We start from the raw sequence: 14,400 nt of genomic DNA, 5'->3' as shown, positions 1-14,400 counted from the left end.
GAGCGCTCTACCACTTGAGCTACAGAGCCACTTCTGGTTTTCTGGTGGTTTATTGGAGAAAGGAGTCTCACGGTCTCTCCTGCCCGGGCTGGCTTTGAACGGCGATCCTCAGATCTCAGCCTCCTGAGTAGCTAGGATTACAGGCGTGAGCCACCAACACCCGGCGAAAGTACAAATTTTGAACAAATGGGTGCTTTTGTAGCAAGTGCATTATACTAACACTCAGAAGGCATTTAGAAAAATTATATTTAACTTTTAATTAAAACATTTAGACATTAGCTTGGTAGTTAGCATATAAAATTATAATGGTTGGATTTAAACAATATATCTAGTTTGTACTTGTACTGTATCTTAAGATAAAAATAGGAAAAGAAACTGTACTTTTAAAAAGTTACCTTTAACATCAGAGAAAATTGTCAATCGTAATTCCAAAATATGTTGAAAATTGACAATTAAGGAAATTTTAGTATTCAACTAAATCTTAGTTTAGGGGATGCCACAAACACTGAATTTATTATCAGATATTTGCTTTATATTTCTGTTTAGAAATATTACAAGATCAAATCAAACATTTAACTCAAGTATTTATTTTTAAAGTATATTTCAAAGCTGAGGAAAGAGGCTAGTACAATGAAGCAGACCCAAGAAGTGAATGGATACATGGTCCTCAAATGTTTAGCAGTTGCCCACATAAAAAATGTTACTGCAAGTAAATTTCATCATGGAAAAGTCACAGTATTTTAGTCCAAAGCATTGCAAAATGAGTTTTAAATCTGCCCATTTCCTGAGACAATATTCATTGGATAGCTTTTTATTGAAATTCACAAATACAACAGATTTTTAAGTGACTACAAAAAGTTCCAGAAGAGCACAGTAAATGACATAAATTCCATTCAAATAAGTCATATGTATACACACAGAATTGTTCACTGAGAAAAATATACACAATGTTCGGTACAGTATACCCCTTAATAATGAATTTCAAGAGAATGTTTCAAATTACCTTCATTCAACATTAACATATGCCTTTTTTATCTAAGATAAATTTATATCAATAGTTTATTCTAAAGATGAAATGTGAGGTTTTCCACATCTGCTATTTAACTTGCTGAGTTAAAATTAAATGAAACTAATTTAAATAAATATGCAGTGGAGAGGCAGGCATTGGTAAATCACACCTGTAATCTTGCTACTGAGAAGGCTGATATCTGAGCATCCTTGTTGAAAGTCAGCCCTGGCAATAAAAGGTCTGCGAGAGTCTCATCTTCAATTACCCACCAAAAAGCCAGAAGTGAAAATTTCAGGGACAGAGCCCAGGTACTGGGTTCAAGCTACAGAAGAGGCATAAATAAATACACAAGAAATTAGAAAAGCATGCGCTTTACAATCAATACTAAAGGAACAAGACCTACATGACAAAGACAAGACAAAAGGTTATTAATGTCAAGGTGCTTCATCTCTCATATATCATATGCATCAGAAATTAAGATTAATCGTGCCGGTGAGCAAATTGAGCCTTAACTAAGTGACTTGTCTTCATGCTATACATAAGAAAGTATTTTATGTAATAAAAAAATGAACAGAAAACTGTTTCCATTGGACATATATAGTTTTCTCCCCCATAAGAAAATTTACTGAGCACCCAATTATAGAACACATGACTTAGGATATAATGTAATAGTTGCAGGCAAATAATTTGTGCTGTACATTAGTTGCCCATTGAAGTAACTTTGTATAATCTAGAGATTCAATACAGACATCTAATAATTAATTCTTGGAAATGTCAGTTAAGGTAAGAGAAATGAAGCGCAACTGAATCTAAGCATGCGCAAATGAATCACATCTTCTTTCCAACAGAACATGGAAAGTTTGCTTTAAATGCCTCACCTCACTGTCATCTTAGTTGCTTGGGGTCCCTTTCTTCTGCATGACCCTAATGAAAGCATTTTTCACATCCTTGTTCCTAAGACTATAAATGAGAGGGTTGAGCATGGGGATCACAATTGTGTAAAACACAGAAGCCACTTGATCCTTGCCCAGGGAGTAGGACTTCTTGGGTTTTAAATAAGTAAAGATTGTTGTGCCATAAAAAATGGTGACTCCCAGCAGGTGAGAAGCACAGGTGGAGAAGGCTTTCTGCTTTCCTGAAGTGGACTTAATTTTCAGAATACTAGAGAGAATGGACACATAGGACCAGGACATTGGGATCAGGGACAGTAACAGTGTAGAACCAGCACAAATGTATACTACAATTTCAGTGGCATATGTATCATTGCAGGACAGTGCTAAAATTGGAAATACATCACAGAAAAAGTGTAGAATCACATTGGAATTGCAGAAAGGCAATCTGGCTATAGACAGCACACCAAAAGAACAATCCACAAAGCCAATCATGTAAGTGCCAGTAACCAGGGCCCAGCAGAGTCTTGAGGACATTATAACAGGATACTGTAGAGGATTGCAGATGGCCACATAGCGATCATAGGCCATTTCAGAGAGGAGAGAAATTTCAGCACTACCAAAAAATATGAAAAGGTACATCTGTGTGAAACAGCTCAGGAATGAAATACTCTTGGTGGAAGTCAGTAAGTTTGCCAAAGTTTTAGGTGTGATGACACTTGAGTAGCTGAAGTCAATGAATGAGAGATGAGTGAGAAAAAAGTACATGGGGGTGTGAAGCTGGAGATCCAGACAAATTAACATGATCATGCCTAGGTTTCCCAACACAGTAATCATGTAAATCAGGAGAAACAGCACAGAGAGGGCCAGCTGCATCTCTGCAGAATCTGTGAGTCCCATAAGGATGAAGACGAGAACCTCTGTGTTGTTCCAGGATCTCATTGTGTGCTGATGGACACTGTTGAGAAGTGAGGGTTGATGCTTAGCTCAAATGATTTCCACATGGATTGTCTGTATATGGGATTTTTTTCAGTACCCTTGGTTGTCTCATAATTAATCATGAAGTTCAACATTATAACTTAAATATAATCATGACCTATAAAAATGGTATAAAAAGACATTTATATATGATATATTTAAATGTAACTTTCTCCATTTTTAACCTATACATGCTCTTTTAAACCATTTAGGGAATATAAAAATGTTATACCTTATTATTATTCCCATTTCTAAATTAATAATTAGGGGGAAATCATAAATAGAATATCTGTTTGTGGCTTATTATTATTACTACTACCACTATTATTATTATTATTAATTGTACAAAAGGGTTACAATTTCATATGTCAGGTAATAAGTAAATGTTTGGTCAATATTATCCCTTTCTTTAGTTAAAAAAATATTGTAAAAGTGATGAACAAGGTGGTTACAGACAAAAGTAAGGTAATGAGTCCATTTCTTTTTAAACATTGTTACCCTCTCCTTCATTTTCTCCTGTTTCCACTTCCCACTTCCCTTTCCAAGTTATACAGTCCATTTCCAACATAATGCCTAGTGTCTATTCTTGTTGCATTAGTTCATCCTTTGTCCTGCTATTTCTTTTTTTATATTGTGAGAATACCATACAGAGGAGTTACAATTACATGGGCAAGATAACAAGTACATTTCTTATCAAGCATTGTTGCCTCCTCGTTGTTTCCCATTCCCACCCCTTCCCATACTCCTCCCTTTCCCCTACCCAATCCTCCCCCCCCACCCCCCGCCCCACACCAAAGTTGTTAAGTTCATTTTTCGACATAATGAATTGTACATCTCATTGTTGCAATGGATCCACCTGTATCCCTAGTTAAATGATTTGTTGTTTTCCCTTCCCCTCCACAAATTATACCAACATCAAATACAGTGAAAGTATAGGTTATACCGTGGGGGAGGGACATACAAACAACAAAGAAATCATCTTATAAATATGATAGAAACAATTGCATGAAAGGAAAAAAAAATTTGAATACTTATCTTGGGGTTCATTCCACTAACATCAACTTATCTGACCTTTTCTGCTTGTCCTGCTATTTCTATGCTTACCTTTCCCTTCCACTGATCGGATAAGCTTATATTTTTATAAGGCAAGGAAACAGAGAAGCCACACTTTGAGTGTCAAATCTTGTAGTCTTTATTAAAAGGCCATTGACTGCATGGTAGACTCCTGTCTCAAAGACCAGCAGCCAACAATACACTTAACACTGTTAACAAAACAAAACTGAGCCATGCAGGACAGAGAGGAAAGAAAAGAAAAAAAGCATCCAAGGGATAGCTGAATTGGGACAGCATGGTGACCAGAGAAAAGCCAAGAGGCAGGAGACAGGAGACAGGACACCAACATGCTATGAGGCATAACATAATGGCATCTGAGCTGGTTCTCCCCTAAGTAGAGTGAAGTCAGGGGTCAGGGTCCTAGGAAACTCCTAATCCCAGGCACTGGGCTGACAGGTTTATTAACCATCCAGGCCCCAGGGATTCAGGCAGCCCAGCACCCTGCCCTCTACCCACCATGAAGACAAGATGCCAGATTTTACCATCTACCAACTGACCGGAATGGCCCGGGGCAGAAACTTGTTTCCAATTCTTGGAGTTCATTATGGTACATTTCATTACATATGGTCCTACATACTCAGCAATCGTGCTATTGTTATCCCTTGCTAAGACTATCATAGACATATTCTTATTATGACAAATGAGGGAAGCCCTGCAATCTACATTTCTTTGGGCTTTGTTTGCTTCACTTACAGGAGGAAATAGGATAAAGACTAGGGCTCCTTCGCACAGATCAAAGAAAAGTTGGATAAATGGGATTGCATTAAACTGCAGAGCTTCTTCATGGCAACGGACGGAGCTAGCAAGGTAACTAGAAAGCTTGTTGTTTTTCCCCTACCATCCCTGGAGGAGGCTACAATCCTTGATAAGAAGTGTACTCATTACCTTGCTCATGTAACTGTAACCCCTCTGTACAGTATTTTCACAATAAAAAAACATTTTAAAAAAGAAGAAAGCTTGTTGTTGTTTTGTTTAATGTACTGCATGATTTCTTTTTCCTTTTGTGTTTGTTTCCTGCTGTGGTTTATTCCCTGTTGGCACTTTATTTGATTTTGGCACCCTGAGTTTTGTATATATGTTCATCTGCATTAAGGAAGGGAAAAGGAACAAAAAACTAACAGTGAGACAAAGGACAAAGGAGGAACCAATGCAACAGTGACACTCACACAACACTATGTTGGAAATGATGTGTACAACTTGAGAGGGGGTATGGGTGAAGGGAAAGAGGAAGAAAAATGAGGGAGAGGATAACAAGTCTGACAAGTAATGTACTCACTGCCTTATTTATGCAACTGTAACCCCTCTGTACATCACCTTCACAATAAAATTAAAATAAACAAATAAACAAATATTTAGATACCGGCGAAAAAGAAAAAGAAAGCCCACAGATTGGGAGAAGATCTTCACTAGCCATACAGCAGATAGAACCTTATATCTAAAATATACTTAAAGCTCAAAAAACTAAATCCCCCCAACACAAATCCTCTAAGCAACAGCAATCCCATTAACAAATGGGTAAATATTTAGAGAGAGACTTCTCTGAAGAGGTAATAGTAATGGTAATGGACACATAAAGAAAACTCAGTATCACTGGAGATAAAATAAATGCAAATCAAAACAACATTGAGATTCCTCCTCACTCCAGCTAGAATGGGCATTATCAAGAAATCTAATAACAAAAGATGTTGGCAGGGATGTGGCCAAAGGGAACCTTACTACACTGTGGGCTGGATGGGGAAATGTGTTCAAATACTCTGGAAAACAGTATGGAGGCTCCTCAAAGACTTAACATAGGGCTCCCCAATGACCCAGCAATCCCACTTCTGGGCATTTGACCAACCGATCACAAGTAAATCCAGACTAAAGCGATTACTTTCTTTAGTCCCTAATCTTCTCCTTCCAGTTTCTACCTTCAAGTAAATCCAACATCTTAAGAATACTTACTGTGAAGTGAAGTGAGTGAGAACAGAACTTCTTCCACTATGGTAAGCCAAAAATATTGCCACATTTAACAAATAAAACATGCCATTTCTATAAGGTACTAAACATCTCTGTAATATATATTTGTTTTCCTTCCTGTATCTACCTTTATACTATTGGGGCATTTGGTTTGTTGTTGTTGTTGTTGCTGCTGCTGTCATGTTGATTATGAAGTAAATAAAAACTCAAAGAATTTTTATTAGCTGGCTCAAAAGAAAAGTTTGCCAGAAAGGTATATTTCTAAAGAATCTCAAGAAGCTACGGTAAGAGCAGTGTGTGCTTCTTCTCCAAGTCTGATATGTCCAGGAGGCTTTATTTAATGGGGCATGGTTATTATGCAGCATATTGTTACCCTTAGAAACCAATTTCCAATGAGGGTTATTTGGCATATGTTCAAAGACAAATTTTCAAGTACTAAATCTGTATGTGTTTCACATAGGAGCCCTACCATAAAGAGAAAGATCACCTGATTAGTTTTGATGCGACGCTATTGTAATTTTAACTTTTAGGATGAGAGTTAAAGTAGGAATGAATTAGATAATAATATTTCATCCAGGATTATTTTCCCCAATGAGGAAGCTAATGGAGGGATCTCATAATGTACACAGGAAGAATCAGGAAAAGATTCTTGTGAATCTCACATTAAGTGATCATAAGATTGATTTTCCTGCAAATGTGTATGGAAAATATTCCTCTAAGAAAGTGTACTCATTCCCTAGATTTTAAGAGACAATTTACTGGCATGAGTAAAGAAGCTATGCGAATGGGTTATATACCTATCAAATGAATTTTAAAAGACAGTGCTATTTTAGAAGACAGAAAATACTTCTAGTCTTTGGGACTAGAAATCCAACATCAAAGTATGTGACAAGCTAGCAACTTTAAGACAAAGGATACCTCACGGTGATTTTCTGTGTCACCTTCATGTGCTTGCTGATTGTCAAATCACCTGGAACAAATTCTTCTTGTGTAAGATTTTCCCAACAATAAAATTAATATTCATCAACCATATAGATGTTGATGATGGCCAAAGAGTTTCTTTGAATAAGTAGTCTATCATAAGCAAGCCAACGTGTGATCAGAGACTCTGTATCTTTTTCAATTTTAAACCATGAATGAATGTTGAAATTTGCCAGAGGCTTTTTCCATAAGTTTTGGGATGAAATGAGTGATACGGATGGTTGATTCGATTTATATGCTGTATTGTATTTATTGGTCTATGAGTGTTCATCCAACCTTGGTAGAAATGTGATTAGTCCATAAATATAGGAATTTGGAAAGCATTTCATTAACAACCACAACTCAAAAGAAAACTTCAGTAAATGAAAAATGCATAATCAATATTATTTTCAACTTCAATCAAAAACATATCGGAATGCTAGCAAATACATAGTGTTTAAAACACAATGAGGAATGCAAAATTGAGTGAGAAAAATTTCAAATGATATTGATGTATGAGAAGGCAAAATTTGAAAATATATTAAGAAAATAATAATATATAACAAATATTGAAAGATTTAATAAAAATTTGAGTTTTAAAATTATAAGAATCTATTAAATAATTAAAAGCTGAAATAGACAAATTCAGGCTTTTAATTTTCTTTTTTTTATTTTTTGGCAGTACAGAGTTTGAGCAAAAGAATTCATTTTGTAGTAAGTACCTTGTTACATGAACATGCAGAAGGCATGTAGAAAATAAATTGAAATAAAAAATAAGCTTTAGCTTTGTAATTACTTTATAAAATTATAATGGTTGCAGTTAAACAATCTGGGTAATTTTTAATTTGTATTAGTTTTAAAACAATGAAAAATAGGAAAAGGACCTATACTTTTAAAACGCAACTTTAATATGAGAGAAAAATGAAAAATGAAATTCTAAAATATGAAGAGAAAAAACAAAAATTAGGGAAATTTTTTCACTCAACTAAACTGGAGTTTATGGGTTACCACAAACCTAAAGTTACTATCAAATATTTGCTTTATATCTGTATTTACAAAGATGATGAGGACAAATCAAACACGTAATTCAAATATTTATTTTTAAGTATATTCAATTGGCTAGAGGAAAGGGGCTAGGGCAATGAAGCAGAACTGATACGTCACTGGATATAAAGTCTTCAGATGTTTAGCACATGCCTACATAAGTGATTTTACTGCAAGCAGATTTCAATATGGAAAACTCACAGTATCTCATTCCAAAAGCATTACAAGATCAGTGCTAACAATTGCCTCTTTACTTAGACCATATTCATCCTATAGCTTTCATTGAAAAGGTCATCACAAAAAATGTAACAGATTTTAAGTGAATACAGTAAGTTCCAGAAGAGTGAACAGGAAATGACCATAAGTCCATTTAAACAAGTCATATGCTGATATATATTCAGTTATTCATTGAGAAAAATGTACACAATTGTGTAGTACAACTCTTACTAATTAATTTCAAGAGAATTTTCCAAATTGTCCCCATTCATCATTAGCATATGCCATTTTTCTTATATATGTATAACATATAGTTTATTATAAATGAAAATTTGTGAAATACTTATGTTTTCTGCCTCTGCTTTCTTCAATTGCTGGGTTAAAATGAAATGAAACCATTTTAAAAAATAAATACACACAGTAGAAAGGCAGACAACAGTATCTCATGTCTGTAATCTTAAGGAACAAGACTTAAATGATAAAGATAAGAGGACAGGTTATTAAGGTCAATGTACTTCATCCCTCATGTAACACATTTATACTCAGGTATTAAGATTTACCTTGTACCAGGTCAGAAATGTAAACCTTAAGCATGCAATGACTTCATAAGTGTGCAATGACTTTCTTATGATACACATAAGAAAGTATTCTACATAACAAAAACATGAAGACTAGAATTGTTATCATGGGGCATATATAGATTTCTCCCCGATAAGAAAATTTGCTATGTACACAATATGGTACATATGTAATTTTGTTGTTGTTTTTGCTGTTGTTGTAGGTCAGCCTGGGTGCTGTCCCGGAACTCTTCAGCTTAAAGCAAGCGCTCTATCAATTGAGTCACAGTGCCATTTCTGGTTTTCTGGTGATTAATTGAACATAAGAGTCTCATGGACTTTTCTGCCCAGGCTGGCTTTGAACTGCAATCCTCAGATCTCAGACTCCTGAGTAGCTAAAAATACAGGTATGAGCCACTGGTCCTAGCTACATATGGAATATTTTATGACATAATTTAATAATTGTAGGCAAATAATTTTTGTTGTGTGTTAGTTGGCAATATAAAGCCATCATTTTTCATCTAGAAATTCAATATAGACTTCTAATAATGAACTCTTGTGAAATATCAGTTATGATATGAAAAATGAAGAGCCACTTTTTTTTTTTTGGGTCTGAGGGTAAATATTCATTGAATTGAACAAACAGAAATAGGTGGGGTTGTAAAGTAAACCAGGCTTCTGCCCTTAAGAAGTTCACAATCTAGTTGGGGAACATGTCCAAAAAACTCCTTTTTAAAAAATTAAAATAACAATGTAAGGATTAGTTAAGGAAACACATGGGGAAATGAGGCAAGAAAGTGCTTTGACTTTTAGGGTTTATGTATAGAACGTTCACCCTTGTGATTAAAATGAAATTCCTTCACCTGCTGTGAAGTCACTGTTTCACATTCTGGACTGTACTCAAGATTCCCTATGGCGACTCTCAGGTCTTCAGCTTTCTACCTCAGTTGTGGTGATATCTGGCTGTCTTATCCTCTTCTGTCTGGTATCTACAATGCAACTGCTGGCGGGACTTGGTTCTGCCAGCCCTTAGCCTTCCGTCCTGTGGACGGTGATTGTAGAGCCACTTCCAGCCCATCAGATTCCCCCCACACCTCCCGTGCTCTCGTGGTGGAGGTGGTCAGAGGCGGGGGACGCGGGGAGAGAAAAGGCGGGTTGTGGGAAGGCCTAGTCATCGCTCCGAGCCCACTTCCCACAAATGAATCACTTCTTTCCAACAGACCGTAAAGATTTGTTTATATGCTTCACATCAGTATCGTTTTAGTGGCTTGGAGCCTCCTTTCTTCTGTACAACCCGAAAGAAAGCACTTTTCACTTCCTTGTTCCTAAGACTATAAATGAGGGGGTTGAGCATGGGGATCACAATCGTGTAAAACACAGAAGCCACTTGATCCTTTCCCAGGGTATAAGACTTCCTGGGCTTTAAATAAGTAAAGGTGGTTATGCTATAAAAAACAGTGACACCCAGCAGGTGGGAGGCACAGGTGGAGAAGGCTTTCTGCTTTCCTGAAGTGGACTTAATTTTCAGAATAGTAGAGAGAATGGACACATAGGACCAGGACATTGGGATCAGGGACAGTAACAGGGCATAACCAGCCATAATATATACTACAATTTCAGGGATGTACGTATCATTGCATGATAGTGCTAAAATTGGAAATACATCACAGAAAAAGTGTAGAATTACATTAAATCGGCAGAAGAGCAATCTGGCTATAGAGAGCACAGTGAAAGAACAATCCACAAAGCCAATCATGTAAGTGTCAGCAATGAGGGCCTAGCAGCATCTTGAGGACATTATAACAGGATACTGTAGAGGATTGCAAATGGCCACATAGCGATCATAGGCCATTGCAGAGAGGAGACAAATTTCAGAACTAGCAAAGAAGGCAAAAAAGTACATCTGTGTTAAACAGCCCAGGAATGTGATATATCAATGGTGGGTATAATGCAACATGCTGTCATCTACAGCAACCAAGCTCCAATGAGGGTTACTTGGCAGATTTTCAAGGACAAATTTTCAAATGCTAAATCTGCCTGAGCATTTCACATTGGAGTCCCACAATAAAGAGGAAAATCACCTGATCTCTTTTGATGCAATGCTAGTTTAATGTTTATTTTTATGTTGAGAGCTAAAGTAGGAATGAACCAGACAATAATACCATTAATATTTCATTGAGGATTTTTTTCCCAAGATGAGGAAGCAAATTCTCAACATGTACCAATTAGAATCAGGGGAAAATTTTTGTGAAAATTGCATTGAGTGATCATAAAATTTACTTTCTGCAAATATGAATGGAAACTATTCCCCCTAAGAATGTGTTCTTATTCCCTATCATTTTAAGGGATAATTTATTGTGTGTAAAGAAGCAAACATATGTATTATATTCATATACAGAGAATTTTTAGACGGTAGTGCTATTTTAAAAAACAGAATATTTCCAATCTTGGAGACTAGATCCAACATCAAAGAATGTTTCAAGAAAGTAAATTTAAGTTTTTTTAAAAAAGGATAGCTAAGTTCGTTTTTGACATGACGACTTGTACTTCTCATAGTTGCATCGGGTCCACCTGTATCCTTAAACGACTTGTTTTTCCCCATCTCCTCCACAAATTATACGGACATCAAATATAGTGAAAGCAGGGGTTGTACTGTGGGGGAGGGACATACAAAGCTACAAAGAAATAATCTTATAAATGAATTAGAAACAAATGCATGAAAGAAAAAAACATTTAAATACTTATTTACAACTTTGGTGGGGGGGGGGATTGGGTGGGGGGCGGGGAGAGGCTGGGAAGGGATGTGAAGGATGAACAAAGGAGGAGGCTGCAATGCTTGATAAGAAATGTACTCATTATCTTGCCCATGTAATTGTAACCCCTCTGTACAGTATGTTCACAAAAAATTAAAATTTAAATTTAAAAAAAAATTAAAAAAATTAAAAATTAAAAAATAAAAAAAAGGATAGCTAGCCGGGCGCCTGAGGCCCAAGCCTATAATCCTAGCTACTCAGGAAACTGAGATCTGAGGATCACGGTTCAAAGCCAATCCGGGCAGGAAAGTCCGTGAAACTCTTATCTCCAATAAACCACCAGAAAACCGGAAGTGGCGCTATGGCTCAAGCGGTAGAATGCTAGCCTTGAGCTGAAGAGCGCAGGGACAGTGCTCAAGCCCAGAGTTCAAGCCCCACGACTGACCAAAAAAAAAAAAAGGAAAGCTAAGGGTGATTTTCTGTGTCATCTTAATATGCTTGGTGAATGTTGCATCATATGGAACAAATTCCTCTTGTGAAAGATTTCCCAAACAATATAATTAATATTTATCAACAATATTTATGTTGAAAATGTCCAAAGAATTACTTTAAATATTAGAAGGAAGTCAAAGTATAATCAGAAGTTCTGTATCTCTTTAAATTTAGATAATGAATGATGTTGAATTTTGTCAGACTATCTCCACAACTATTGACATAACTGAGTCATAAGAAGAGTTGATTAAATATGCTATATTGTACTTATTGATCTGTGAATGTTCATCCAACCTTGCTAAAATAAGCCAATTTCATGATTTTTTGTAAAGTTATTTGTAAATATTTGTAAAAACTACTTATATGTAAAGCATTTTTATTATCAATGACAACTCAAAAGAAATTTTCAATAAATGATTAATCACTATTATTGTCAACTTCAAACGAAAATATATAGGGATGCTAGTAAATACATAGTCTATAGAATATAATGTGGACAACAAAATTGAATGAAAATTCTTTCAAATGACATTTATGCATGACAAGGCAAATTTTTGAAATACATTAAGAAATTAGCAGAACCAAAGTATTGAAAGATTTAGAACTTGTTTGAAATGAAAAGAATCTATGAGGTAATTAACTGCTAAAATAGACAAGTTGAGGTTTCATTTTATTAATTTTACTTTTATTCTTGGCAGTGTGGAGTTTGAATAAAGGGATTCATATTGTAGCAAATGCATTGTTATGTTCACACTCAGAATGCATTTAGGAAAAAATGAAATAAAATTGATTAAAACATTTTGGACTGTAGCTTTGTAGTGACTACATAAATTATAATAGTTGGATTTAAACAATCTGTGTAAACTTGTACTTATTATGAATTTTAAAACAACAAAATACAGATAAAGGAACTATAAAAATAACCTTTCATATCAGAAATAAATAAAAATGCAATTCCAAAATATGGAATGAAAATTAGGGAAATTTAGTATTCAACTGAACCAGAGTTTATGGGAAGTCACGAACCCTAAATTTATCATCAAATTTTGCATACAAATTTTCAGGTGAGAAGTTTTACATCCTACAAGGGCAAATCAAACATGTAATTCATAATTTATTTTAAAGTATATTCCATTAACCAGAGGAATTGAGATAATTCAATGAAGAAGACTCGATATGTCACTTTATACATGGTCCTCAAATGTTTACCAGGTGCCCACGTAAGAGATATTACTGCAAGTAGATTTCAACTTGGAAAATTCACAGTATCTCAGTCCATAAGTGTTACAAAATGAGTGTTACAGCCATCTGTTTACTGAGACCATATTCATCCCAAAGCTTTTATTGAAAAGGTATCACAAATGTAACAGATTTTAAGTGAATACAGAAATTCTAAAAGAGTGTACAGGAAATGACACAAAGCCCATTTAAATTAGTCATATGCTTACACATAGTCATAGTTCTTCATGTAGAAAAATGTACATAATCGAATAATACATCTCTTACTAATTTATTTCAAAAGAATTTTCCAAATGTCCATCATTCAACATTAATATATACCATTTTTATATGAGATATTTATGTCAAAAGTTTATTGTAAATGAAAATTTGTGAAATCCCGGCATTTTCCACATCTGCTATTTTTCACTTTCTGAGTTAAAATTCAGTGAAAATAATTTTAAAAAAATACACAATAGAGTCGCAGGCACCAGTCATTCACATTCATGACAATAAGCTTGCTACTCAGGAGACTGATATCTTAGGATGGTTGTTCAAAGTCATCCCTGGCCAAAAAAGAAAAAGAAAAAAAAATGTCCAGGAGACACCTATCTGCAATTAACCTCCAAATAGCAAGAAGTGAAAAGCTCAGGGATAGGGCCCAGGTATTGAGGATAATCCTTGGGGAAAACATAAATAAAAAATAAGAATTTAGACAAGCATATGAATTACAATATTAAGGAAACAAGATTCAAATTGTCAAGACAAGTCAAAGGGTTAATAACGTCACTGTACTTCATCCCTCATGTAATGTGTAGATCTTCAGAAATTAAAGTTTGCCTTGTGCCAGTGAGAAAGTTTAAATCAGCAGTGAATATGCAAGAATTATACACATAAGAAATTATTCTAAGCAATAAAATTGTACAAAACATGGACAGCTATATTTATCTTCTCCACAAGAGAATTGAGTATGCACTCAATTATGGAATAAGTTATGACAAAATTTAACAATTGTAAGCAAATAATTTGTGCAGTGCAATAGCTGGCCATATAAGTACATCATCTGTCTCAATACAGGCTTCTCACAATGAATTCTTGGAAATGTCTGTTATGGAAAGAGAAATGAAGAGCAACTGAACATAAGCTTACCAAAAGGAATTACTTCTTTCCAACAGACCATGAAAGATTGATTTAAATGCTTCACATTGCTA

At 35.1% G+C, this 14,400-nt stretch overlaps 1 protein-coding gene and 1 pseudogene across 1 annotated transcript; both read right to left on the bottom strand.

Moving 5' to 3' along the window:
• Window positions 1-1,899: 1,899 nt before the first annotated feature.
• LOC122104743 (olfactory receptor 8H1-like) lies at window positions 1,900-2,841 on the bottom strand. Its single transcript, XM_042675678.1, has one exon. It carries the CDS (start codon window positions 2,839-2,841, stop codon window positions 1,900-1,902), a length of 942 nt encoding a protein of 313 aa, XP_042531612.1.
• A 7,134-nt stretch (window positions 2,842-9,975) lies between these two features.
• Window positions 9,976-10,653, bottom strand: LOC122104742 (annotated as a pseudogene).
• Between the last annotated feature and the right edge of the window lie 3,747 nt (window positions 10,654-14,400).

The sequence above is a fragment of the Dipodomys spectabilis genome, unplaced genomic scaffold, assembly GCF_019054845.1.
Source record: "Dipodomys spectabilis isolate Male_0828 unplaced genomic scaffold, ASM1905484v1 ptg000030l, whole genome shotgun sequence".
In the NCBI taxonomy this organism is placed as follows: Eukaryota; Metazoa; Chordata; class Mammalia; order Rodentia; family Heteromyidae; genus Dipodomys; species Dipodomys spectabilis.
This window is presented reverse-complemented; position numbering and strand designations above follow the sequence as displayed.